Source organism: Salmo trutta, chromosome 2 (genome assembly GCF_901001165.1).
Source record: "Salmo trutta chromosome 2, fSalTru1.1, whole genome shotgun sequence".
Lineage (NCBI taxonomy): Eukaryota > Metazoa > Chordata > Actinopteri > Salmoniformes > Salmonidae > Salmo > Salmo trutta.
This window is the reverse complement of record NC_042958.1, coordinates 55,144,474-55,171,673: the sequence shown is the minus strand read 5'-3', so window position 1 is coordinate 55,171,673 and position 27,200 is coordinate 55,144,474. Positions and strand designations below refer to the sequence as shown.

The following is a 27,200-nucleotide window of genomic DNA, read 5'->3' as shown; positions in this document are numbered from 1 at the left end:
GCAGAAATATGAAACCTGGTTCATTTCTGCCATATTTGTTCCCGAGCTGCCAGTTCTTAACATTGCACGTCTCCACTTAGCTTTTTTAACCCAAATTATTTTTACAATTTTCACAGGAAACTTGCATTTTTGTGAATTATCCACATATATTCTAACACATTGAAACATTTTAGATTTGTTACTCAAATACTCCACGATTGTTTTATCATGCATGCGAATATGACAGGATGATATCGGAGAGTAAAATCTCTGAACAAATTATTTTCTACGTTTTCAAAGGAGAACAAAGTGCTGCAAGTTTTGGTATGGTATATTCGCCTTCACCGCCCATCCAATATTTGTCAGAGGCACACGGTCTGTATTGTTTGGATACTGAGAGCAACGATTTTCTATGGCGCAGCCTTGACCGACTTTTTTGTCGGTTATGTATCTCTGCCTAGATAAGTAATTTCAAGACTTTGTGGGTGTGAGACAGCATTGACTTAGTTCCATAGAGTTTTTGGAGTATTTTGCGTTTTTGAGATGGCGAGGTTTTGGGGAAACGTGTCTCTTGCCCTACTTTTCCTTGGATTTTTTATGTTTACTTTAGCATCTGTAAATGCTGAACCAGAGCAAGAAGTAGAAGAAGAAGGGGAGGAAAGTACATGTCAGGGGGCTTTTGACTTGTATTTTGTGCTTGACAAGTAAGTAACTGTCTAAATGGCATATTTATTATTATACTGCATAATAAACCCAGGGAGCCGTTATATTGAGATGCCAAGCCTCGCTAGTTACACCGTGTTAAGTCATTACTAAACAGACAATAGTGTACAGTGAGCTCCAACATTTTTAGGACAGTGACACGTTTTCTGTTGTTTTGGCTCTGTACTCCATCACTTTGGATTTTAAATGATACAATGACTATGGGGTTAAAGTGCAGACTATCAGCTTTCAATTAAGGGTATTTTCATCCATATCGGGTATAATTACAGCACTTTTTGTACATAGTCCCCCCATTTTAGGGAACCAATAGTATTGGGACAAATTCAGTTATATGTGTATTAAAGTAGTAAAAAGTGAAGTATTTGGTTCCATAGTACGCAATGACTACATCAAGCGTGTGACTCTACACATTTGTTGGATGCATTTGCTGTTTGTTTTGGTTGTGTTTCAGAATATTTTGTGCCCAATAGAAATGAATTGTATATAATGTATTGTGTCAATTTGGAGTCAGCATGTCAAATCAAATCACATGTGCCGAATACAACAAGTTTAGACCATACCGTGAAATGCTTACTTACAAGCCCTTAACCAACAGTGCAGTTCAAGAAGAATTAAGAAAATATTTACCACATAAACTAAAGTAAAACATTTTTTTTTAAAGTAACACAATAAAATAACAATAACGAGGCTATATACAGGGGGTACAGGTTCTGGGTCAGTGCGCAGGGGTACAGGTTGTTGAGGTAATTTGTACATGTAGGTAGGGGTGGTTATGCATAGATAATAAACAGTGAGTTGCAAGAGTGTACAAAACAAATGGGAGGGGGTGTCAATGTAAATAGTCCAGTGGCCATTTGATTAATTGTTCAGCAGTCTTATGGCTTGGGGGTAGAATCTGTTAATGAGCCTTTTGGTCCTAGACTTGGCACTCCAGTACTGCTTGCTGTGCAGTAGAAGAGAAAACAGTCTATGACTTGGGTGACTGGAGTCTCTGACACTTTTATGGGCTTTCCTCTGACACAGCCTATTATATAGGTCCTGGATGGCAGGGAGCTTGGCCCCGGTGATGTACTGGGCCTTACGCACTACCGTCTGTAGTGCCTTACGGTCAGATGCCGAGCAGTTGTCATACCAGGCAGTGATGCAACCAGTCAGGATGCTCTCGATGGTGCAGCTGTAGAACTTTTTGAGGATCTGGGGTCCCAAACCAAATCTTTTCAGTCTCCTGAGGAGGAAAAGGTGTTGTTGTGCCCTCTTCACGACTGTCTTGGTGTGTTTGGACCATGATAGTTTGTTGGTGATGTGGACACCAAGGAACTTGAAACTCTTGACCCGCTCCACTACAGCCCAGTCGATGTTAATGGGGGGCTGTTCAGCCCGCCTTTTCCTGTAGTCCACAATCAGCTCCTTTGTCTTGCTCAGGTTGAGGGATAGGTTGTTGTCCTGGCAACACATTGCCAGTTCTCTGACCTTATGTAATATATCTGTCACGACTTCCGCCGAAGTTGGTCCCTCTCCTTGTTCGGGCGGCGTTCGGCGGTCGAAGTCACCAACTTTCTAGACATCGCTGATCCTCTTTTCATTTTCCTTTGGCTTTGTCTTGTCTCCATCACACCTGGTTCCAATCCCATCAATTACATGTTGTGTATTTAACCCTCTGTTCCCCCTCATGTCCTTGTCGGTGATTGTTTGTTGTAAGTGCTTGTGCATGTCTGTCCTGGTGTGCGTCGGGTTATGTACCCATTATTTGATTGTTCTGTTTTCTGGTGGGTTTTTCTGTTATTAAACTGCGCCGTTTGGAAACACAGTTTTTGCTCTCCTGCGTCTGACTTCTCTGCCGCCAGTACGCACCCCTTACAATATCTGATCTAATTTGGACATATTTTAGATAAGTTCTCATCTGGTAACACAACTCGTAGAAGATGTATGATTCAATGTTGATAGATTTCTATGTGTACAAACTTGTGTGGCCCTGGATGAGGATGTTGGTGCTACTAAGCGAGGTTCCTGACTTCAAACAACCGGATGCTCGTTAGTGACATCCCCTCATCCCTCAGGCCTGAGCTGTTTATGAGATGCACAGGCAAGTGTTTTCACAACACCAGTATCGCAATAATAGGAAGTAAGGAAGCAAAGGAAACAAAACATGAAGCAGACTCAAGTCCTAATGTTGGGGGGAAAAACAGTCTTGTGTTGTCACCCAGAGGCACATGAGGGTTTTTTTGCAAGCTATAGCACATGCTATTTTGCAAAAGTATGTTTTAATGGACCATAAAGTTGACTCTGCTTCATGTTTTCTTTTTTGCCAAGAAGAATCTGGTGTCATAGTATTGCAATACTGGTATCGTCACAACACTAGCACAGACCATATTCTGGTTGAGATGTAGATTACGGACATAGCCCTTTGTACTTTAGCCTGGTCATTGGGTTCCTGACCAGACCTGAACAGGAAAAACTCTGGGCCTTAGTTACATCCCATAGGACCAGGAGTTTTTCTTCCGGGTCTGGCTCTTGTCACACTGCATAGGGCTACAACTAGGATACAAATCAAATCAAATTATATTTGTCACATGCGCAGAACACTGGAATGGCTGGAGTCAACACTTTGGTCTCGAGTTTCTTTGAATATAAATCCTGCAAATTTCACGACTAGTTTATGGAAAAATCTCCCTCTGCCAAGTGGTCACCGAATACAGAAAAACAGACCATGTGGATATCATGAATCATTACTGTTAAGGTCCAAATGGGTAGTGGATCAAAGAGAACCAAGCTACAGTTATCCCTATGTTGTGGTGTACTATAGGCTTACTGAGGTATGACCATATAATTAGTAATTTAATAAGATCTCTATGGGTATGACTTTGACATTAATCAGACTGGTAGGCCCTATCCTGCTGTTTTATAAGGAACACAACAAAATGTATTGTTTTAGGGCATGTTTTTATCACTGCAGACCAGTACTGATGCCAAATGTTCTGCATAATAAAAATCATCAAAACACACTCCCTACCACTGTAGCTAATGCTCATCAGATGTTATGGGAAAACACCCTAGTTTTACTTTTGGTCTGCAGACATCACTTCCTTGCCCTTACTTCCTTATCTGTAACCAGTTCGCTGCAGCCTGCAACAAACACTCAAATTGGACAGTTTTATCTCAATCTCTTCATTCAAAGACTCAATCATGGACACTCTTACTGACAGTTGTGGCTGCTTTACGTGATGTATTGTTGTCTCTACCTTCTTGCCCTTGTACTGTTTGTCTGTGCCCAATAATGTTTGTACCATGTTTTGTGCTGCTACCGTGTTGTGCTGCTACCATGTTGTCATGTTGTGTTGCTACCATGCTGTGTTATGTGTTGCTGCCTTGCTATGTTGTCTTAGGTCTCTCTTTATATAGTGTTGCGTTGTCTCTCTTGAAGTGATGTGTGTTTTGTCCTATATTTATATATTTTTGTATTTTATTTTTAATCCCAGCCCCCGTCCCCGCAGGAGGCCTTTTGCCTTTTGGTAGGCCGTCATTGTAAATAAGAATTTGTTCTTAGCTGACTTTCCTAGTTAAATAAAGGTTAAATAAAAATAAAAACAACGTTTCCATCCACAGTTTATGCGAGTAAAGTCATACTGTATAAAAAAAGAATCACATCAGCGGTGTGGAAACAGGAAGTTTCGGGTACAATTTTATAAATGCCAACAGATCATTTGTTCGTTCGACATGGTGGCATCTTTTTGTGCAGGTAAAATTAATTATACAAGAAATGGCGATGGAAACACCTTCATGAGAAAATATTGATATAATAATCATAATGTCGAAGTAAACGTGGAGTCACGCGATGATTTGTGTGGTCCTCACTATACAACTCGGGAAACCATGCGGTTTATTAGGCTACAGATGAAATACGTTTTGATGAACTTCACAGGGTGGTGAAAGTGCAAGGTGGACTAACCTACCCACACTATATCTGCTGTTGTCTAGAGCACATGTGCCAAGACCAGACTAGGTACATTTGCTATTTAACGCAACAGTATTTGTGACAACTATCGGTAGAGTTGAAAAAGCGATGGAAACACATTGGACATTTGATTTTTATTCCGTCCTTGGACACTTAAGTGAAAAGGTACATTTTGTGTGCACAACGTCATCACGCACAGAGTTTTAACCGCAACAAGTCTGTTTGGTGGAAACTGGTGGAAAAATTTGCATATTTTCTTAATGCAGATTTTGGAGAATATTTGCGTGAAAATCTGTCGCCATTCGGATGGAAACCTAGCTACTGCCATCTGCATTTACCTCTTGTACGACGTGAAAACTCAGGCCTACGGGACATTCACTGTTTAGAAGACACAAGATAATACTGCTAGAAGCTCTGATGCCCTAGCAGATTCCCACAGCCATACTGTGTGTCTTGACCCGCTTGGCCTTGATATAATTGTTTTCTGATCAAGCTATGGGACAATAGGTGTAACGGTGGTCGTACATAGAGGACCAAGGCGCAGCAGGTTGAATGCTCATAGTGACTTCATTAGAACACGTAACAAAGAGATCGAACGAACAGTGTTGCACGCTAACACACAGCAGGACAACAACAACTTCCCACAAAGGGACAGGTGAAACAGGGCTACCTAAGTATGACTCTCAATCAGCAACAACGATGTACAGCTGTTCCTGATTGAGAGCCATACCAGGCCAACACAAAGAAATACACAACATAGAAAACCATAGAAATACAAAACAAGAACATTACCCAAAAACCCCGGGAACACATAAATCAAACACCCCTCTTACATAAATACATATACCATTAAACCCCGAACCACATAAAACAAATACCCCCTGCCACGTCCTGACCAAATTACAATAACCAATAACCCCTTATACTGGTCAGGACGTGACAATAGGAAACAATTTTGTTTGGCACCTGTGTTTTCCCAATAGAAGCTGCATGTAGCAGCCATTTGTACTTCCTTTTCAAGTCTTAGTCATTCTTCACAAGAATGTTAATCATTGCGAAATGTTTGTTTTTTTCACAGGCCAACATTGAATTTGGGCGTTAAATTGTGATCATTTTAAAAATCCAAGCCAACCCGGACTACATCTGGAGTCTATAAATAATGTAAACATGTCAAGACTTTCTCACTGTGGAATGTGTTTTTTTTCTCTCTCCTGGACCATGGTGCTGCTCTGGCCTCTATAATGCGTCAGAAGAAGCCTTTGGCATGTGTGATTTGCAGGAATAAATGCCTTGTTAAAGGTGATGCACTATGAAGAAATCACTCCGCCATTTCCTGTTTGCTAAAATTCTAAAAGTTCACCTAATTTCAGTTTATGTGACAAAACAACAAGTTTAGTATAGGGCATGGTTTCCCAACTGGTGGCCCAGCTGTTTTTGTATTATAATTTTATTGTTGGACATAAAATACTGTAAACATGCCAGCAAATCAGCTCCAAGTGATTTTCATTTTGGAAATCTGTTCCAAAGTATTCCCAGGTATAATAGAGAGATATACAGTAAGTGATCGTATACAAATGTCAGCAAGGTTTGAAATGATTCTGTTTTAGTTAAATATTGTGTCCGTTTGGTCAATTTGCAGTTTACAAATTATTTGTAATTATGTTCCGAACCCCTGACCATCCGCTCAAGAAAACAATTGGCCCACAGCTGAGTCGAGTTGATGATCCCTTGTGTAGAGAATCACTGTACCATCTAAACCGCTATGAAATATATTTTCCATAAGCCAAAATATTGTATTTTTGTATTGTACAAAGCCGCAAGTAAAAGACGCAAAAACTTACGAACGGGAGCCATAGAAATAATGCACATAGAACAGATCTACCGCTTCTTAGACTTGCTTTCAACGAGAATGGCAGATCGATAACTCACATTTCTATGTGAATTTGGTCTGGTTGCCCAAAAAGTTACATATTGCAGCTTTAAATGTTATCACACCATCTAGAATCCCCAGTGCTTTGGGGTACCCGAGCAAGACAGACATTTTAAATGGGCAGTCAGTTATTTAGAGAAAATAATATTGCACCCAGAGAAAGAGGGTGAGAAGAAGAAAGAGAGGGAAAAAATGGAAAAAATCCAAAAGATAAGGGAGTGAGAGTAAAGAAAGATTGCAGTTGGAAGCCTAGACACAGCAAGTAGGCCTCAAGCTGAAAGTAGGTTAATGGTCTATCCGTACAAATCCATGTGCATAGTCAGTTAAATTGGAGTAAGATCATTGCTTCGCAGACTGGAGTGGTTCGTAACATGCAGCAGGCCCAACTGGAAAGGGAGCCTACAGCTTCGTGCTGTTGGATTCTCCTCTCAACACTTAGGAGCGTGAGAGCAGAGCCTTTTACTGAACACCTGGGTCTGACAGAGCCTTTTCCCCCCACATGTTTTCTGACATCCCTGGCTTAGACCGACTGAACACTCTCTCTGTCTGTCTCTCTCTCTCCCTGACTCACTTCATTTTGCTCATTGTAGTGGTGAGTTTTCACACAGTCAGCAGAAAGAAAGGCTTGATAAAACAAAAACAAAAAATATATAGAAATGACTCTGGGCTTTCATGTTCAAAGTAACAAATTCTCTCCCTCTCAGACATCTAGCACAGTCCTGACCTGATCTGTTTAGCGTTGCTAGATGTCGATCGTGCATGTTTCTTCCCTGAGTGTCCTAAGGTGTTTGGAAACAGTACAGCTACAGCCGTCCGATCAAACGCTGTAGTAAACTAAATAACTGTTGTTTATGGCCTTGAAGCCATAGCCTGTCATTCGTCTTATGTCATTTGTCTGTTGTGCTCGTTGGTCTGTTATTCCCCAGGACAGTTTTCAGTGGGTTGGTTAGAGCACAGACCTCACCAGTCCTGATCTATTTTGGCTGTGTGGGCTGAAAGACAAAAAAAATCTACTTGTTGTTGGAGATCCATGGTGGATCTTTTCTGCTTCCCCCAGCAGAAGAGACAATAAAGAGCCAGCGCGTGGTTTTAATTATCCCAGTCATCCGAATGTTACCCCGATCACTCTCTCTCTCTTGGCTATGGGGTTCCATCTGTTTCAAAATGAGTTTCATATGGCCCGACATGTGCCGTTTATCATGTACATATAGTCAGAGGATTGATCAATTATATAACACTAGACAAAGGAAACGTGCACTCTTTTTGATATGATATAATCTCAAACTCCTGTCGTCAAGAGCTCAATCATTTTAGTCAACAAAGCTGTTGAAGCTTGCAATAACAACTTCCAAAACTTTTGAACTGTAATGGTTTGACTCAGTCTATTAAAATTGTATCAAAGAAAAAGTACCACAACATTTTTCTTCAAGGATCTCACAAGACAATAGCCCACTTCCTTTCCTAATGCTGTTTATACAGGTGAGAAAATTGCAAGCTCGGCTCCAATCCCACGACTGCCTGGTACCTCAGAAAACAGTCTTGTCCAACACAAATAATATCCATTGTGATGCAAGAAAAATCTCCACTCCTCTTAGAAAATCACTGAAACACTATCCCTATATGGCTGTACTGTACATGAAATAAGCCATTTTGAGGTGTAGTATTTCCCCCGTAGTAATGAAAGAAACTGCATGCCTGACAGATTGGCTCTTCCCTCGGGTCAGGGCAGTGCGACTGTGTGTGTTCAAGCTGTGTCAGATGAACACTGTTTATTCAACACATTTGTTGAACATCCAAGTGTGACGCTAGCTGGCCTCCCCCACAAGTTTTATTTGGGTAAGGTTTGTTTAGTTTGACAAGTATTGTCCTCACAGGGTGCTTTGACTCCGATGAATGCAATGTTTGTAAAGCTTCTAAAGAATATACTCAACTCTAGCTGCACAGTATGTCATGCCTGTTTATCCTACATATTAACAACACAAATATACACCAGAAAACCAGTACGGAGACTAAACTGGGAAAACAAGTTAATGTTATGTCTGGTGCCCAGATTGTAACTATTACATCAGACATCCATGTGAGGCTTCGTCAGCAGCATTGTCCTATTTCAGGCTACTGCTTCATCCATCCGCTAACAGCGGTTTGGTTCAGTTCAATAAATTAGATCATTTCCCATGTGTAGTATTCTTCAGTAACGAGTCACCGCCACAACCCCCAGCCAGGTCCCTTCCTTCCCGAACTAAGAGGAAATGAAGCTCCTCTCTGTGGAAAGCATTCTGCTTTCATAGGGACTATTACTGCTACCGTCCCTTATGGAAGCTCAGAGACCACAGGGTAGCTAGCTGGGCAGGCTGCTGAGTTACAGACTTGGTCCTCAGATGTGTCCTAACTCACTTTCCTCCTTTTCACTAATAAATGGGGTTAGTTTGTGTCAATGGAGATTCTTCTGCTAATGTTCAAATGGCTTGTGTTTTCCATGACATATTGTTTGGCCAATCAGCTTACTGATAACCTCTCTGTTATGATTTTCTGTTGACTTTATATGTCGCAATAGTACAATCAGTTCCTGTACTAGGAGGTGTTGGATAAACATTTAGGAAATGTGTCATGTGGGTTTAAACAACGTTAGGTTGTAGGATATAAGTATTCCTCTGTTTTCTTTCTTTCTAAGATCTGGCAGTGTGAAACACCACTGGAATGAAATCTACTCCTTTGTGGAGCATCTAGCTGAAAAGTTTATCAGGTAAGAGAACATCACAAAGATATTTTGTTGTCAATCAGGGCCTGAAGAGGCAGCATGGCTAGTTCGTGTACAGAGATGAGTTGAATCGGGACTGTCCGATTGGCTGAGACCACGAGCTGGAGGTGATAGCGATCTCTCATGTGAGGGTGGGTGAGAGCTAGACTCTGCGGCGTCAGCCGGAGAAATAAACAACGCGCATGCCGGAAAATAGTCCTTCATCGCCATCGGCATGGGAATTCTGTAACAGCATTTATTTATTAATAGGAAAAGTATCTTCATTGCTGCTTGGCCTGTAATGGCAGGATCCATCCAGCGAGCTTTAAGAGAAACAGCACTCGACAACACATAACTCCCCCAGCAAAAAAAATGATTTCCCCAATGGAGCAAAGACTGTCCATGTGCTCATTCACTTACCAACCAACCGCGGTAATGGCATGTGTCATGAACATAACGGCAGCTCGAGAGCTTCAAGCTGGAGGACAAAGACATACATGACCAGAGTGCACAGCGATGTCAGCTAGCTATTCCCTTAACGTCAATAGCTAGTAAGCTAACTCAGTTTGGGTGGTATTGTTTTTCCCCATCACAATACTCTCAAAAACAACATATGAATCCATCAAATTGGGTCCAGAGTCCTTGTGAACATGGCCCATAAACAAACAATATGATAGAACTAACCACAGAGAATTCAGTGATTTATGCTTGAATGCATGGACATGTTTCCATGTAAGGTTTTTTTTTTATCCTAGGGACATTTTTGACGCCAAAACACGTCCTTGCATGTCACAATAAATACGTGAAATAAATGATTTGGAGAGTGCGTCCATTGTGTGGTCACGATTTTTAGTTTGTTTGTTTATGTGTTGAGTTCAAACATAGTATGGCCTCTTTGAGGCTTGACAAAAGGAATGTTTTAATGGTTCAGGACCACCATAGTCTCTAACCGTTGTTTGTGTGCTGTGTTGTTTTACAGCCCAATGTTGAGAATGTCCTTCATTGTCTTCTCATCCAGAGGAACCACTCTCATGAAACTGACAGAAAACAGGTACACTGAAAATATTGGTTGAATACATCCCAAATGCCACCCTATTCAGGTTATAGGGTGCAATTTGGAATGCATATGTTTTCCTTGTATGAGGAATAGAAGTGATGACTATTTTACTCAGTAATGCCATTTAGACATCAGACCAAGACATTTTTTTTTTTGTAACGTGAGATTTGTGTTGTTTGTCAGGGTGGAGATAAGAAAAGGATTGAATGTGCTGAGAAAAGAGGTACCTGGTGGAGACACCTTTATGCACCTGGGCTTGGAAAGGGTACATATCTGCTTCTGACGTGGTCTTACTTTATCATGTTATTCATCTGTTTAACATATTTAAACAAAAACAAAAACAGAATGAGAAGAATAACATTGTCTTCTCCTTTCAGGCAAATGAGCAGATACACCATGAAAACTTTGGTGAGCTTCCAATGGCATCTGTCACTAGGGTTAGACATAGCAAAGATCACTCGATACTTGGCAATGTTGAGGTCATACTATTGATTGACCTCTCCGTTACAGGGACAGCAAGTGTTATTATTGCCTTGACTGATGGGGAGCTGAACGAACACCAACTCGTCACTGCACAACAGGAGGTAATCAAATAGGACTATAGCGTTCACCTTCCTGTTGATGTAAAGGAAAGACAATGTTAAAACATGTTCTCTGGTGCTGATTCTTGGTTTCCTCCCAACAAACAGGCAGAGAGAAGCCGGTCTCTAGGAGCTATGGTGTACTGTGTTGGAGTAAAGGACTTCAACGAGACACAGGCAAGGGTTTAGTTTGCAGTAAAACATGCAAGTCCTGCTCCCCTGTCAAAACACATTTAGGAACCTGTTGTGAACAGAAAATGATATACTGTAATTACACCTAGTAATACTACGCACTCAATATTATTTCACAACCATGATTACAATATGTGCTATTTATATTTAGTAACCCATTTGTAGACTATGTATCCCATAATTGCATCTACCTACACATCTTGAACCCGAGTTTGCTTGTGAAGTTTACAGGGCTACTTATACGCCAGGCTGAGCAGTAATGAAATTGGGCGATTTGACTTGCATGCAAACAATTACCATATTAGCTAAAGAAGCAAGCTTCAGAGTCATGCAATGTTTTAACTGGATTTTTTATGCGTCGTTCTACCACCCAGATTGACTTTCACTAAATGTCTGGATATAACATTTCCCTTCATCAAGGTTGTTTAGGCCTCTGTTCAATGTCCATTGTACATCTGGATTGTACTTAGTGTCCCTATCAATGTACTGTTATTTCCCCCCTAACCTGGTCATGCATGTAGAGAGAGATGAAGATACAATAACCATACAATATAATTATATGGTTATTTAATCTCAAATCAAGTGTTCACTGAACTCTTCACCGAAGTGAATGGGTCATGATGTGTGTGTCTCTGGTTACTGAGACGGGAGCCAGGAGAAAGCACTGGGTCTGTGTAAATAAACCTGTTCTCTCCTTCCCCCTATAGCTGGCCACCATAGCAGACACCATCGAGCATGTGTTTCCTGTGATGGGCGGATTCGTAGCCCTGCGAGGAGTGATCGACTCGGTAAATACACACTGGCCAGGAAGGAGAGACTTAGACCTGTTTCACCAAACATATCTTCAGAGAAAGATCAAATAAAGCTGAAAAGTCAAAATAGACTGTTGTAAATGTAGCCTATAGCTACTGAGTGTCTGAAATTTGAGGAACCTGTCTCTTATTTCGATACAGAATCTTCACAAGATATGAGTCACCTTTAGCCTATTTAACCTAGTCAACTCAATAATTTTCTCCTTCTCCAGATCATCAAGAAGTCCTGTATTGAAATCCTAGCTGCAGAGCCCTCCAGTGTTTGTGCAGGAGGTGGGGTCCCTAAAGGATCAAAGCAGATCAACGCTAGTTCCCTGTCATTGCCTAAGTGCTGTGTTCATTTCATTAAGGGGCCAGGCTGGTGCCCTTCCCTCTGACTGGGGCTCAGCTGGCTCGTATTCATCCAGTACAAACAAAAAAAAATGCATGAAATGAAATGTATGCATTCACTACAGTAAGTCGCTCTGGATAAGAGCGTCTGCTAAATGACTAAAATGTAAATGTAATTATGGCACACTGTAGCAAAACATAGAAAAACATTTTGAAATGGAAAACAGCAGGTAGCCTAGCGGTTAAGAGCGTTGGGCCAATAACCGAAGGTCACTGATTTGAATCCCTGAGCCGACTAAGTGAAAAATGTGCCCTTGAGCAAGGCACTTAATCCTAATTGCTCCTGTAAGTCGCTCTGGATAAGAGCATCTGCTAAATGACTAGCTAAATGACTAAAACTAAAATGTGTTTCTTATTGGAAAAATTCAGGTGGTCCCTCTCTGTTTCATTCTGTTTTTTTTTGCCATTTGGTACCTAATGAATAGGACCCTGATCACTCGAATGACTTCAACAGACAGGAATCCCCATTGGGGTTAATGGAGGGTAGTGTATTGGGGATCTTGTTATGAAATGGTCTCTAAATGGAATGTCCATGTTTAATTTATGCTGGCCTGCCAAATGGAAGTCAATTTGATAAATTACTTGTTTTCTAATCGAGAGAGACAAGTCCCATAAGACCTGTGTTTCCCGAGCATGATGTTTCCTGTATTTTATTTAACCGATGTTGACAAGTCAGTCTAGCTACTCTTGTATGCTACCCAACATAATTGTGCAAAGTCTGATAGCCTATGATCATATGAAATGTATGTAGTATTTTTCTAAACTCAAGGTGTCTTATTTCCAGAGAGCTTCCAGGTAGTGGTGAGAGGAAACGGTTTCCTTCACGCCAGGAACATAGAGCAGGTGTTGTGCAGCTTTAGACTCAATGACACCCTCACCATTAGTGAGTACCTGCTTACATTTACACTTCATTTACTGTAGGCTTCACCAGGTGTTTCATACCAATGTGTGCAATGTGTATTTCCAGCTGTAACATGCATGAAGAGCTACAGTCGATTGAAGAAACGAAACGTATTTAAGTAAACGGAGTGTTTGGTTCTCTCCATAGATAAGAAGCCTGTGGAAATCAAAGACACGCTCCTGCTGTGTACGGCTCCGGTTATAGATGAAGTTGGGCAGTGAGTACCTTTTTAAAAATACGTTTTTAATCCGTTTTAAGATGGTCAGAGCTATCACTGTTTTTAAGCACTGTAGGATGAGTGTGTGTAGCCTCCTGCTGTGTACGGCTCCGGTTATAGATGAAGTTGGGCAGTGAGTACCTTTTTTAAAAATACGTTTTTAATCTGTTTTAAGATGGTCAGAGCTATCACTGTTTTTAAGCACTGTAGGATGAGTGTGTGTAGCCTCACATTTCTAGCCGATCACCCCCCCAAGCCCTCCCACATAAACACACTACCAGAAGAAGCCTGCTATTCATTAGGGTGTCTTAACGGACTCTGTCAGGGCCAAATTCCACTCCTCCTCTATTCTCTCTCTCTATAATTTAAATGAGTTCATTCAGGTAGAGCCTCATTGGTTAGAGCCCTGTGTTTTCATAATGAGGACAGTGTTACGGTTGCCCCATCACAGGTGGCTGGTGGCACCTTAATTGGGGAGGAGGGCTCATGGCTGGAACGGAATTAATGGAATGGTATCGAATGTGGTTTCCATGTGTTTGATACCATTCCATTTACTCCATTCCAGCCATTACTATGAGCCCTCCTCCCCTCAGCAGCCTCCAGTGTGCTCCATAATCCAATAACAGCTACATCCATCATCAGGCTGCCTCATTTCTAATGTAGGCCTCAGAATCTCCAACATCAACAAACCACTTCAGAACCCCATTTTTAAGAACTTATTGGATCAGGTCATAAATTGAGGAATTAGACAGCAATGGTAAAAGACTTAAGACTCTGAGGGCTCGTTTGACCTTGGATGAGACAGTTTAAGGGAGAAATAAAACAAAAGTGCATGACGTACTTTCCAGCCCACAAACTCTCTCTCCCACCCACTCTTTGTGTTCCCCCAGACTCAAAACCCTGTTACTCTCCACTCCTCCTTTCCTCTCTCGTCTCCCTCCAGCCCTCACCCCATTCCCCTGCCTGCCTTCCTCTCCCCTCTACCTCCAGCTTTCTCCTCTACCCTCACCCTGCCACCTCTCTCGCTCTCTCACTCTCTCTCTCCACTAACAGCTCTGATCAAAGCAGCAGAATGTCTGCCTAGTGCAGACCCTGGCCTTTCATCTGCTTGTTTAACAGATGTCTGACACCACACAGCCAAGACTGGCACTTCCTGTCTTCCTCTCTGTCTGGTATTTTATTCCTGAACATCCAGTTTCTCTAGTTAACTCCCTCCTCCTTCTTCCCTCTCTCCCATTGTTTTTCACCATTTTTTCCTCCTCATCTTTCATCTTCTTTTAATCTGTAGAGTCATCTAGCAGTTAGCATCCCATGGTCAAATTGATCATTCTCCCCTCACACACATGCACACGCGTACTCACATCTCCACAAAATGTGAACATGGCCCAAGTCCAACTGACCATATTTTTCCCCTGATCGTTACTTCTGTCAGGGATACACAGCCGTTTGCTGGCACTGAATTTAACCCACGGACTCCAGACAGCCAAACCAAATAATGCTTATCAGTCCAAATGACCTAGTTCGCATATCCTGTTGATCAGTCTGCGTGCTTTGCAACCCTAGAAAAAATGCAGGGAATTCCAAATTAGGCTTTTTATCACCAAGGTTTGAGAAGTTTTCCAGGCTTCCTGAGGTCACATGTGAATAATTGTTTTGCACCCAGAAGAGAAAGGTACTTGCAGTAGTTTTTGGAGATATGAAGAAATGTGGGCATCAACTGTTTTTGATCGGGCAAGGTAAAAACCTCTCTTGGCTGAAAAAGGGTTAAATCAACTTTGACACCAGTGCCCTACTTAGTCTCAGACATGTAATAACATTGCTGCGCAAGAATAGCTTTGTTTGTTGGGCGCAAAGCTCTCTTTGTGTGGCACCTTGGCACTGGACAACTGTGCCCTTTTGCCATTCAGTGGTCTTGGGCAAACAGGTCTTAACTAGCCTAATTTGTCTGTTTTTGTGTTTCAGGGTTGTTTATCTACAAGTGAGCATGAATGAAGGCCTGTCGTTCATCACTAGCTCTGTACACATCACCACCACAGAGTGTGTAAGTATGCTCTACCAATCACATTACAACTACTACTCAACACTCACTAGAAATTGTCTAATGTTCGGAAAAAATTATCCAATTTCCATAATTTTGCATTGAATCGTTTGTTTGTTTCTTCTATCTGAATCTTTTTCTGTTTTTTATTTCTGCTTCCTCCTCCTTCTCCTAATGTTAGTCGTAACCCTGTCTTAACTCTGTCTTTTATCTTCCCTGGCAGTTTGATGGCACCATCCTTCTCATCACCCTCCTGGTTCTGTTCCTGTTAATGGCCGTGCTGTTCATGTGGTGGTTCTGGCCCCTCTGCTGCACTGTGGTTAGTGTACCCCTACAAAAATGTCCATTCATTATAATCCACAAAATAATTCAAATTTCCTGTTACTGCAGGATTACTTTCCTGCTGTAGCAAACTGGCTCAAATTAAGGTCCTACATCTGTATACTGTATAGAGTAGACCCTATAGCAGAGTAATTGCCATTGGAATGACTTATGTAATTACGTAAACAAAGTAACCTGGTTCAATGTAATGAAAATGATGTTGTTATTGTTTGAAAGGGCTTTTACTTACCAGAAAACATTACTTTAAACGTTTGTAACAACTTTCTCTCAGTTTTGCAGTTCATTCAGATAATAAATGATACATCTGTGGTTTTTCTTTTGTTGAACATTCTTCATTTGGACAATAAATGATGATTGCCGAATCATTTTAAAAGAACACGGGGCACGTATCTATGAAGCTCCACTCCACATCTAAACTGCCTGCTAAATCTATTATTCAACTATAGAAATAAGGTTTCTTTGCAGGATCCTTTTCCTGACGTTCAAGAATGGCTAAATAGTTTTTTCTGGTTGTCTTGATACAAGTTCCACCATCCAATTATGTCACATATACAGGAGTGCAACTTTCACCATGGCATGGACCATGGCGATCCATTCAGGCACATGAGAATTATTAGAATATGGCAAATATTAGTTAGTTATTGCATTCTATCTATGCTGGCTTTCTCGGGCTACCTGAGACGTGAAACAGATAGGTGGGAGGGAATACGGAAGGTCGTCAATTTATTAATGCGCAATTTGCCTAAATGGATAATGAAACACTTCAGCCAGTACATTTTTATTAGACACTGTAGTTTTTCTGGTGTCATGTCATTACATCCAGCTGTTTTATCAAAACAAAATTGTTAAATGCATATGCACCCTAGCAAACGTTCTAAATGTCAACAAGAAAAATCACTAGACAAATTACTGGAAACATAGCTAGTGTCCAACAGTTGATATGAATGTGACTTTCTCCCCTGAACTTCCTGTCAAGGTGATCAAGGAGCCTCCGCCACCACCCCCTCCAGAGCCAGTAAGTCAGCCCTTAAATCTCTGAAAGTATACACATGCATTAAAGACTATACACACACACTCAGTCACACACACTCAGTCACACACAGGGTCTCAATCATAGCACAGACCTATTAGTGAGCCAGGGAACACATCATCAAGCTCAGTGGGTTCTATGCTCAATATGGATGAAGTTCCCAGAGAAAGCAACAGTATTCAGATGAAAAATCAAGAATAAGTGACAAAATGTTAAGTGATGCAGTCATCAGGCCTCTTCAGGGCATTTCGCCACAGAAGTTGATTCCAAATAATAAGTCTTTGTCACATTTTCCATAGATGTGACACAGCTGGTCGTGAAACAGAGGCATTATATTCTATGGATCTCTGATGCATGAATAGCCTAAAGCACTTACTAATTCTCTATTTTACCCCCACTGGGAGTCTTTCAATTCTATTTCCTTTTGGGGGAATTCTTGTTTTATTTTCTGTGAAGCTATTTTGTTGGGGAATGAAAAAAGCTTTCATACAAGGCAAGTGAGATAAATAGCTTTTTGGAGACGTTTACTATCGTGGCCAAGAATATGGGAAAGGTGCATAATATCGTAACACATGAACACATGCTCCTATCTTTTCTCTCCGCCAGGAATCAGATGATGAAGATGGCATGCCCAAGAAGAAGTGGCCCACCGTGGATGCATCCTACTATGGAGGAAGAGGAGTCGGGGGAATCAAAAGAATGGAGGCGAGTTGGATCTAATCCAATCTTGACATTGCAATTGCTATAATCTTTATCCTCCATATTTCCTCACAAACACATCAAAGTTGGAACTTTATTATAGACTACATCACTGCCCGTGTGTAGTATGTAAAACTCCTTCTGCAGGTACTGTAGGTCATATAAGCTGTGTTCCACTCCTACAGGTGCGCTGGGGAGGGAAGGGTTCAACGGAGGAGGGGGCTAAACTGGAGATGCCCAAGAACGCTGTGGTGAAAATGCCCGAGCAGGAGTTTGAGCCTTACGAGCCCAAGCCCAAGAAGGCCCACAACAGGAAGCCAGCCGCGGACAGGAAGTGGTACACTCCCATACAGGTAGAAACACACTTTTCTTCTCTTTCCTTTCTTCGTTTTTCTTTCTAAGACTAGTATGTACACTCTCTTCCTCGCTACCGCTACTTTTATAATAGGGTACTGTGTAGTATGAAAGAACATATTGGCCATGCACACTTACCAGTTGGCTAGCTAAAATGCATTTTTGACAGTATTCACTGTAGTCATTTCTCTGTCTCTTGTCGGCAGGGTAAACTGGATGCCATTTGGGCCCTGTTTCGCCGCGGTTACGACCAGGTCTCTCTCATGAGGCCTCAGCCAGGAGAACATGTGAGTACTAAAGCCTTAAAACACCCTGGGAGCCCAGCCTTAGTCCAATCCCTCATCAGACAGTCCAATCCCCAAAAAAACGCCCCTGCAGTGGCCGACACCTCACCAGTGCCAAGATTCATGACAAGGCAGAGCCCAACACCTGCTTCAAATCAGCCATAAAAGGGAAATAAACCAGGACTGTGGACACACTCCAGGAAGTTCCTCTTAATGTTTTAAAATCACTACTTTCACATGTTTTAACTTTGCAATGCTGACCCTTTGTATCAAAACGGAGATTGGAGTTTGGCTTAGAGTTGGTTTTTGCTCTAGATATGCACTTTGGAGGGCTAGACTATCTGAGGGACTGTATCCCATAGATCTCCTCTAATTTCTTTCCTTTGAGAGCTGCAGCTAGCCTGCTGAGATGGCACCTCTCCAGGTGCTAGTTAAAATCATGCGTTATTTGCAGAAAATCTTCAATAGCCCTTTTTAACTGGAATTCCACATTTAAAGATTATTCTCTCGGCCAAAAATAGGAACTGAGAAGACATGACCGTACTGCCAGATAAGCTCTCAACAACGACACGGGAAGTCAGCTATCGACCGCGAAGAGGAACAATGATGATTAGCGTCCTTCAGATTTCTCCCGGACAAAAAGATGTCGATACTTTGTTCAAAGGGTTTGACCCAGGAAAGCTTTTAACGATCGCCACCTGCAAAAGGTTACGTGACGCAATGCTTACTCCAGCAGAATCGTTTCCATCCCTCCGTGTAATGGCGTCGCCTACTCGAGTAATTTGCGGTCGGTTACGAAGAAACACAAAAATTCAGAGGCAGGCCTACTTGTACTGGTGTAATATATATTTTTTCCTTCAGGGAGGAATGAACACATATACAAGGCAGAGGAGCTCTTTTCTTTCCTGTGTAAAGTGTTACCTGAGGAGACCGGGCCATGCTTGCTGGAAACACAGCTCTTTCACTCTCACACACACAAACACACAGAGGCCATATTGGTGCTCACAGAACATGTACGGGCCTTGTGTGTTCCGTTGGACCCATTTGGCCAAGGTCAGATCTGGTTTCCCAACAGACATATTTCAGTCTGTTGCTATGTTGCATTTTATCGCCATGCAGATTGCTATGACGATGCCTGTATCCTGAATGGCACTATTGAGAGAAGCCTTGGCTAAAAGCCTTTCCAGTACAATTCCATAAAACACGACTGAATGCTCCTCGTATCCATAGTAGAAAGGCTGATCTATCAAGCCTAGTTCCCTTTGATTTTATCAGTTTACAATGGGCCTGCTATGTCCCCTAGTCTATGCATCCTCTGAATACAACTCACATAGCTATCGATCTAACTCCATGACTATTGAAAAACAGAAAGGCAGCATCTGTTGCTCTCTCTCTCTCTCTCTCAATTTCAATTCATGAGGCTTTGTTGGCATGGGAAACATATGTTTACATTGCCAAAGCAAGTGAAATAGATAATGAACAAAAGTGAAATATAGAATAGAAAATGAACAGTAAACATTACACTCACAAAGGTTCCAAAAGAATAAAGGCATTTCAAATGTCATATTATGTATATATGCAGTGTTGTAATGATGTGCAAATAGTTAAAGAGAAAATAAATAAACATAAATATTGTCACAGCTGTCTGAAGAATGGGACCAAAGCGCAGCGTGTGTATCGTTCCACATTTTATTATAACTGTGAAACTATGCAAGACATACAAATAAACTAATGAACAAAACAACAAACAGTGACGAAGAGGTGCAACATACACTTACTCAAAATACAATCTCCCACAAACCCAGGTGGGAAAAACAACTACTTAAGTATGATCTCCAATTAGAGACAACGATGACCAGCTGCCTCTAATTGGAGATCATCCCCAAAAAAACAACATAGAAATACAGAGACAAGAACATGACAACATAGAAAATCTAAACTAGACACAACCCCGTCACGCCCTGACCTACTCTACCATAGAAAATAAAAGCTTCTATGGTCAGGACGTGACAGATATAGATTGTATTTACAATGGTGATTGTTTTTCACTGGTTGACCTTTTCTTGTGGCAACAGGTCACAGATCTTGTTGCTGTGATGACAACACTGTGGTATTTTACCCAATAGATATTGGAGTTTATCAAAAATGGACTTGTTTTCGAATTCTTTGTAGGTCTGTGTAATCTGAGGAAAATATGTGTTTCTAATATGGTCATAGATTTGGCAGGAGGTTAGGAAGTGCAGCTCAGTTTCCACCTCATTTTGTGGGAAGTGTGCACATAGCCTGTCTTCTCTTGAGAGCCAGGTCTGCCTTCGGCGGCCTTTCTCAATAGTAATGCTATGCTCACTGAGTCTGTACATAGTCAAAGATTTCCTTAATTTGGGGTCAGTCACAGTGGTCAGGTATTCTGCCACTGTGTGCTTTCTATTTAGGGTCAAATAGCATTCTAGTTTGCTCAGGTTTTTTGTACATTCTTTCCAATGTGTCAACTAATTATCTTTTTGTTTTCTCGTGATTTGGTTGGGTCTAATTGTGTTGCTGTCCTGAGGCACTGTGGGGTCTGTTTGTGTTTGTGAATCAAGACCCAGGAGCAGCTTGCTTAGGGGGCTCTTCTTCAGGTTCATTTCTTTGTTGGTGATGGCTTTGTTATGGAAGGTTTGGGAATCGCTTCCTTTTAGGTGGTTGTAGAATTTAACGGCTCTTTTCTGGATTTTGATAATTAACGGGTATCGGCCTAATTCTGCTCTGCATGCATTATTTGTTGTTTTACGTCGTACACAGATTATATTTTTGCAGAATTGTACATGCAGAGTCTCAATTTGGTGTTCGTCCCATTTTGTGAATTCTTGGTTGGTGAGCGGACCCCAGACCTTCCAACCAGGTCTAACAGAATCTGTGCAGAAAATCTAGGTCTAACAGAATCTGTGCAGAAGTTCTAGGGGCTGCTGTAGGCACTCCTTGGTTGGGGACAGAAGCACCAGATCATCAGTAGACATTTGACTTCAGATTCTAGTAGGGTGAGGCCGGGTGCTGCAGACAATTCTAGTGCCCTCGCCAATTCGTTGATATATATGTTGAAGAGGGTGGGGCTTAAGCTGCATCCCTGTCTCACCCCCGGCACTGTGGAAAGAAATGTGTGTTTTTTGCCAATTTTAACCGCACACTTGTTGTTTGTGTGTATGTATTTTATAATGTTGTATGTTTTTCCCCTAACACCACTTTCGATCAATTTGTATAGCAGACCCTGATGCCAAATTGAGGTGAAAGCTTTTTTTAAATCAACAAAGCATGAGAAGACTTTGCCTTTGTTTTGGTTTGTTTGATTGTCAATTAGGGTGTGCAGGGTGAATACGTGGTCTGTCGTACAGTCATTTGGTAAAAAGCCAATTTGACATTTGCTCAGTACATTGTTTTCGCTGAGGAAATGTACGAGTCTGCTGTTAATGATAATGCAGAGGATTTTCCCAAGGTTGCTGTTGACGCATATCCCCCAGTAGTTATTGGGGTCAAATTTGTCTCCACTTTTGTGTATTCGGGTGATCGGTCCTTGGTTCCAAATATTGGGGAAGATGCCAGAGCTGAAGATGATGTTAAAGAGTTTAAGTATAGCCAATTGGAATTTGTGGTCTGTATATTTTATCATTTAATTTTGGATACCATCAACACCACAGGGCTTTTTGGGTTGGAGGGTTTGTATTTTGTCCTGTAATTCATTCAATGTAATTGGAGAATCCAGTGGGTTCTGGTAGTCTTTAATAGATGATTCTAAGATTTGTATTTGAGCATGTATATGTTTGTTCGTTGTTATAGAGCCAAAAAGATTGGAGAAGTGGTTTATCCATACATCTCCATTTTGGATAGATAATTCTTCGTGTTGTTGTTTGTTTAGAGTTTTCCAATTTTCCCAGAAGTGGTTAGATTTCTGACGTGCTGTTCATTCTTTTTCTTTAGTGTATTTCTGTATTGTTTTAGTGATTCACAATAGTGAAGGCGTAGGCTCAGGTTTTCTGGGTCCCTATGTTTTTGGTTGGATAGGTTTCTCAATTTATATCTTAGGCATTCTTCATCAAACCATTTGTCATAGTTGTTCATTTTCTTAGGTTGTCTGCTTGAAATTTTTGGATTTGATTGGGAAGCTGAGAGGTCAAATACAGTGTTCAGGTTTTCTACTGCCAAGTTTACTCCTTCACTATTACAGTGGAACGTTTTGTCCAGGAAGTCGTCTAAAAGGGATTGAATTTGTTGTTGCCTAATTGTTTTTTGGTAGGTTTCCACACTACTTCCCTTCCATCTATAGTTTCTTTGGCTTTGATGCCTCTCCCCCTCTCTATCTCTCCCCCCCTCTCTCCCCCCTCCCTCTCTCCCTCCCTCCCTCTCTCTAACTTCCTCCCCAGCTTTACTGTGGGATTCTCTGGGCTGGTTTAGGACACCCAGACACACTCCTTGTTTGCTTAGTTTCGGTTGAGTGTGGTATAGTGCAGTGTATGTGCGCTTGTGTACTGTGGGCACAGCCCTACAGGGTATGATTATCTGTGCATAGTCTGGTTTAGTCATATCCCTCTCTCTTTGTGCAGCCCTAGTCTTAATTCACTGGCTCCACACCGCTACATAGGACCACAGCTATGTCTCCAAATACTCTCAACTTCTCAGCGAGCTCCTATGTAGAACATCATGTGTTCGAGCAGATCGCCTCCTGAGGTTACATTAGAGGCTTTGATTTAACGTCTCCCCTGATAGAGTGTTCACAATGCGAAGGACATGAGGTAATAGCGAGCAGAGATGACCGCGAGAGTCGTCTATACCAGCGGGGGCACATGAAAACCATTCTGACGTAACACGGGCTAGCCTGTTTTGTGACATCTGGGTTTTAATGGTAGACGTTAGAAGAAGGAGGTTTGAAGGGGCATCTTTGTTTAGCCTTTGTACTGTAAGTTCTGGTTCAAAGTCTCACACCAGATTCTTCTATTGGTTTTTCAATCAATCCACGATTGTGCACTCCAATACATGTCAGATGTTTTTAAGTTATGTAACCAGTAGGTCCCTCAGGTCCTCTGACACTGGCCTTTTAATTATCCTAAAGCCTAGGACCAAGATGCACGGAGAGGCAGCCATTAGTTATTATGCCCCCAGCCTCAGGAACAGCCTGCCAGAGAACCTGAGGGGGGCCGAAACTGTGGACATATTTAAAAGAGATCTTAAAACACATATTTTTTGCTTTTCCTTAGGGTGCTTTTTATTTGTTCAGTTTTATTGTAATTATTTTGTTTTTATCCTCTTATGTTTGTTGTGTAGTAAATATTTCAGTTTTTATTTATTGTTTTTATTATTATTATTCCTGTGAAGTACATTCAAATCAAATCAAATTTTATTGGTCACATACACATCTTTAGCAGATGGTTTAGCGAAATGCTTGTGTTCCATGTCTGAAATGTGCTGTATAAATAAAGCTTGATTTGATTTGACCACACTGGTTCAACGTTATGAACTCGCAGAAAGGTTGCTAAAATGAGCCTCTCTCAAAGGGTCTGCAGAGAACGTATGCACTGAGAATGAAAGAATATTTGATTAAAATCCATGACCTCATGTTCTCATCCTGTTATTGACTTGATTGAATGTCAGAGACCGAGTTTGTTTACCAGAGGATTTCTGTATTTTTTATACCTCATATATATAATTTACAAGTCAAGATGAATGGAATGTGTCCACTGTTGTTTTCATTGATGTCTTGCCAATGCAGCCACTCAGTGTGTGTGTGTGTTTGTGTGTGTGTTTGCATATGTTAAATGGCTCTACAGTATGACCTAGTAAGTCCATGTCTGCCTATCTGCGTGGGGAATGGAAAAGGGGTCACTGGGATGTCTGTCTGGTAAGGGCATAAATCTGAGTTAGACCATATACCGCGAGAGTGCACTGTAAGACGCCACTGTGGTCGAAGTTAGGGGTTCTCACTATGTAGGGAAGTAGCTGTGGTGGACGAGCATAGGGAGCAAAAGTTTATGCTACAAAAGGAACGTATTGCTTTGAATTGACTCAAAGCAACCCCCCCCCCCACGTCTGTCTCTACATTTCTCTCTCTCATTCTCCATATGGTGCTATAAACAACATGGGGTTATTGGAAAGCGGCCACAGTTTCATTGGTAACAGTACATTGGAACAGGACATCGGGCTGGGAGGAGAGGGTAGAGGGTTCACAGCAGGGGCTGATGGGTAAGACACCTGTGTACTGTACGTGGGAGGTGGGCTGGACCATGTGGGGGAGGGGAGGGGGGTTACAATGTAATCTGAGTTATGTCTTTACTGTAGCTTAATGGGGTTCTGTATACCTCCTGACTTTTAGGACATTGATCACCATGTAATCGGATGTTACGGTATCTTTCCCCCCAGGGTCGATGCATCAACTTCACCCGGGTGAAAGATGAGGCAGCGGCAGCAGCCAAGGCCCCTCCTCGGGCCCATAGCCCCCCTGCTCCAGACTACCGTCCCCTGATCCGCCCCACTACACCGCCGCCAGCACAGACCAGCCCGCCCCCGCGAGCACCGCCCGTCAGCCAGCTACCCCCGGGGCCACCCCCCTCCCGCACCCCCCCAGGGCCGCCCTGCCCCCCTCCCTCGCGCCCCCCACCGTGCCCCAACAACAGACCATGAAAGCGATTTAGGGACCCCACTCCAATAAAGCAATAGTCCCCGCTGCCAAAGATGCTCCCTCAACCAAAAATAAACATAGTATTTATTAGAGTTGGGGTGAATTTAGCAGGAGACGTAATGGTTTGTTGCTGGACAGCAAAATATTTAGTCATAGGAGGAAAAATACTGCAATGGATGAAATTTGTTTATCAACTACTGAGTATCCGATGATGGTAAGTGTCAAGGTGACAGTAGAGTAGACTGGGCCTTTGTGTGACTTTAGTTATCACTGAGTCGATTTACTTTCAACCACAAGGATTGGATTTTTTCTAGTATGACAAACCTGCTGTCAAACCAATCTGGATTAGCTTTTTGCATCTCTCTTTTGTGAATATTTACATATAGCTTTTTAGATCTCTCTTTTGTACATTGAAAGATTTCAGGGCTTGATTATGTTTTTTCTCTGATGTCCAAATTAGTTAAACTCAGACTGAGAAAGACAGTTTTTGCCAGTGGTGGAAAAAGTACCGAAGTCATACTCAAGTAAAAGTGAAAGTCACCCAGTAAAATACTACTTGAGTAAAAGTCTAAAAGTATTTGGTTTTAAATATACTTAAGTATCAAAAGTAAATGTTTTACTTTTGATAATTTTCTTGTTTTATTATTTTACGGATAGCCAGGGACACACTCCAACACTCAGACATAATTTACAAAAGAAGCAATTGAGTTTAGTCAGTCCTCCAGATCAGAGACAGTAGGGATGACCAGGGATGTTGTCTTGATAAGTGTGTGAATTGGCCAATTTGTCTGTCCTGCTAAGCATTCGAAATGTAACTAGTACTTTTGGGTGACAGGGAAAATGTATGGAGTAAAAAGTACATTATTTTCATAAGGAATGTAGTGGAGTAAAAGTAAAAGTTGTCAAAAAATATAAAAAGTAAAGTAAAGTACAAATACCCCTAAAAAACGACTTAAGTAGTACTTTAAAGTATTTTTACATAAGGACTTTACACCACTGGTCTTAGCCCATGTGAGTTAGTCCATATTCCCATTGAGAAAACTATTTTCATTACTCCCATTTGGTAGTGTTGCCGGAAGCCATAAGCGTATAAGCATACGTTGACACTGAGATACTTTTGATATGGACTGAACACGTAAAATGTGTATATTTTTTGAATTAGTAAATGGAAAATCATACATAGCGTAAGAGATGTCTATCGACAAAATCTGGCATTTTTAAACACTTCGTTGGTCAATATCTGAGGGTGAACCCAGGTTTATCTAAGTTAATATTGGTAATTGTGCACATTGAATGCAGTTCAGATATAGCATTATTTTAGTTTTCTTTCTTTCATTTGTTTTATAACCTCTCAAATCAAACAACCAAAGTCAGGTCATTGTTCTCTCATCAAGTTTTTACATTCCAAAAACTGTACAGTAATTTGATACATTGTATCATTTACCTTTTGTTTTTGACCACAATCACATTGCAACTGCAGGGCAGTTCACCACGTCTCTAATTTATTAACCCCCAGACCTAGAGGAGGGTACTTGAATACGACAAAGGTGTCCGCTGACAAAGACGGACACTGTGCATGTAAACAAACTATTCACGCAACTTCATACGACAGCGTTTCTCAACCCCATTGGTCTATAGTCCGGCACTAGGTCATGGAATATTGCTTCCTTAGTGCAACTGTACTTTATCAAAAGGCTATAAAACATGGTGAAGTCTGAGTGATTTTTCTATGAACCAACACCGATTCAATCAAGTCCCCAAAGGAGGAAAACTACAGCATGCCAGTCCTTGGTACAGACAAAGGTTGACGAACACTATTAGAAACGTATTACACTCGGTACCTTTCAGGATTTTTCTACTTAGATTTTTCTACTCTCTTTGTATAATGTACTTCATTCAATTATGTACTATAATACCATTGTGTTACTATATTCCTTTGATATCTTGTAGCACTGCTGAAAGCTGTTCAGGAGGAGGATGATGATGATGATGATGATGATTAAGAGGTGCATACATTTACTTTGTTTTTATTGGTACAATAACACAAATAAAGCTCAAAGGCACCCAAGTGTAATATTAAAGTTCTGCTTTTTGACAATGATGAAAGCCCTCCATTTCATTGACTGGATTGATGGCTTTTATTAGTACATCACCCCACTCAAGCAATGGCATACAGTAGTTAGAAGAGCAAGCAACAACATTATATACACCTCATTATTATGTCGTTTTTATCTCTACGCTTCAGAATGACCATTAGGACCTTTGTGGAGTGGTGTTCTGAGAAAAAACTGAGATGCTAAATGTTAACCATTGTTTTACATGTTAACCATTGTTTTACA

General features: G+C 41.4%; 1 protein-coding gene across 1 annotated transcript; it reads left to right on the top strand.

Moving 5' to 3' along the window:
- Nucleotides 1-522: 522 nt before the first annotated feature.
- On the top strand, nucleotides 523-25,366 carry LOC115157651 (anthrax toxin receptor 1-like). Its single transcript, XM_029706086.1, has 18 exons — nucleotides 523-683; nucleotides 9,256-9,327; nucleotides 10,301-10,372; nucleotides 10,562-10,643; nucleotides 10,756-10,786; nucleotides 10,889-10,962; nucleotides 11,068-11,136; nucleotides 11,859-11,939; nucleotides 12,176-12,236; nucleotides 13,138-13,236; nucleotides 13,402-13,471; nucleotides 15,434-15,512; nucleotides 15,733-15,828; nucleotides 16,828-16,866; nucleotides 17,488-17,586; nucleotides 17,766-17,933; nucleotides 18,141-18,221; nucleotides 24,603-25,366. The coding sequence occupies exons 1-18, from the start codon at nucleotides 523-525 to the stop codon at nucleotides 24,861-24,863; spliced, it is 1,695 nt and encodes a 564-aa protein (XP_029561946.1). The 3' UTR covers nucleotides 24,864-25,366.
- Nucleotides 25,367-27,200: the final 1,834 nt, after the last annotated feature.

Bases quoted from the DNA above. Each gene is read 5' to 3' on its own strand.
- LOC115157651 (XM_029706086.1), top strand. From the start codon at position 523: ATGGCGAGGTTTTGGGGAAACGTGTCTCTTGCCCTACTTTTCCTTGGA. The intron at 15,829-16,827 runs GTTAGTGTACCC...CTTCCTGTCAAG, and splicing joins GGCCCCTCTGCTGCACTGTG to GTGATCAAGGAGCCTCCGCC. The intron at 16,867-17,487 runs GTAAGTCAGCCC...TCTCTCCGCCAG, and splicing joins CACCACCCCCTCCAGAGCCA to GAATCAGATGATGAAGATGG.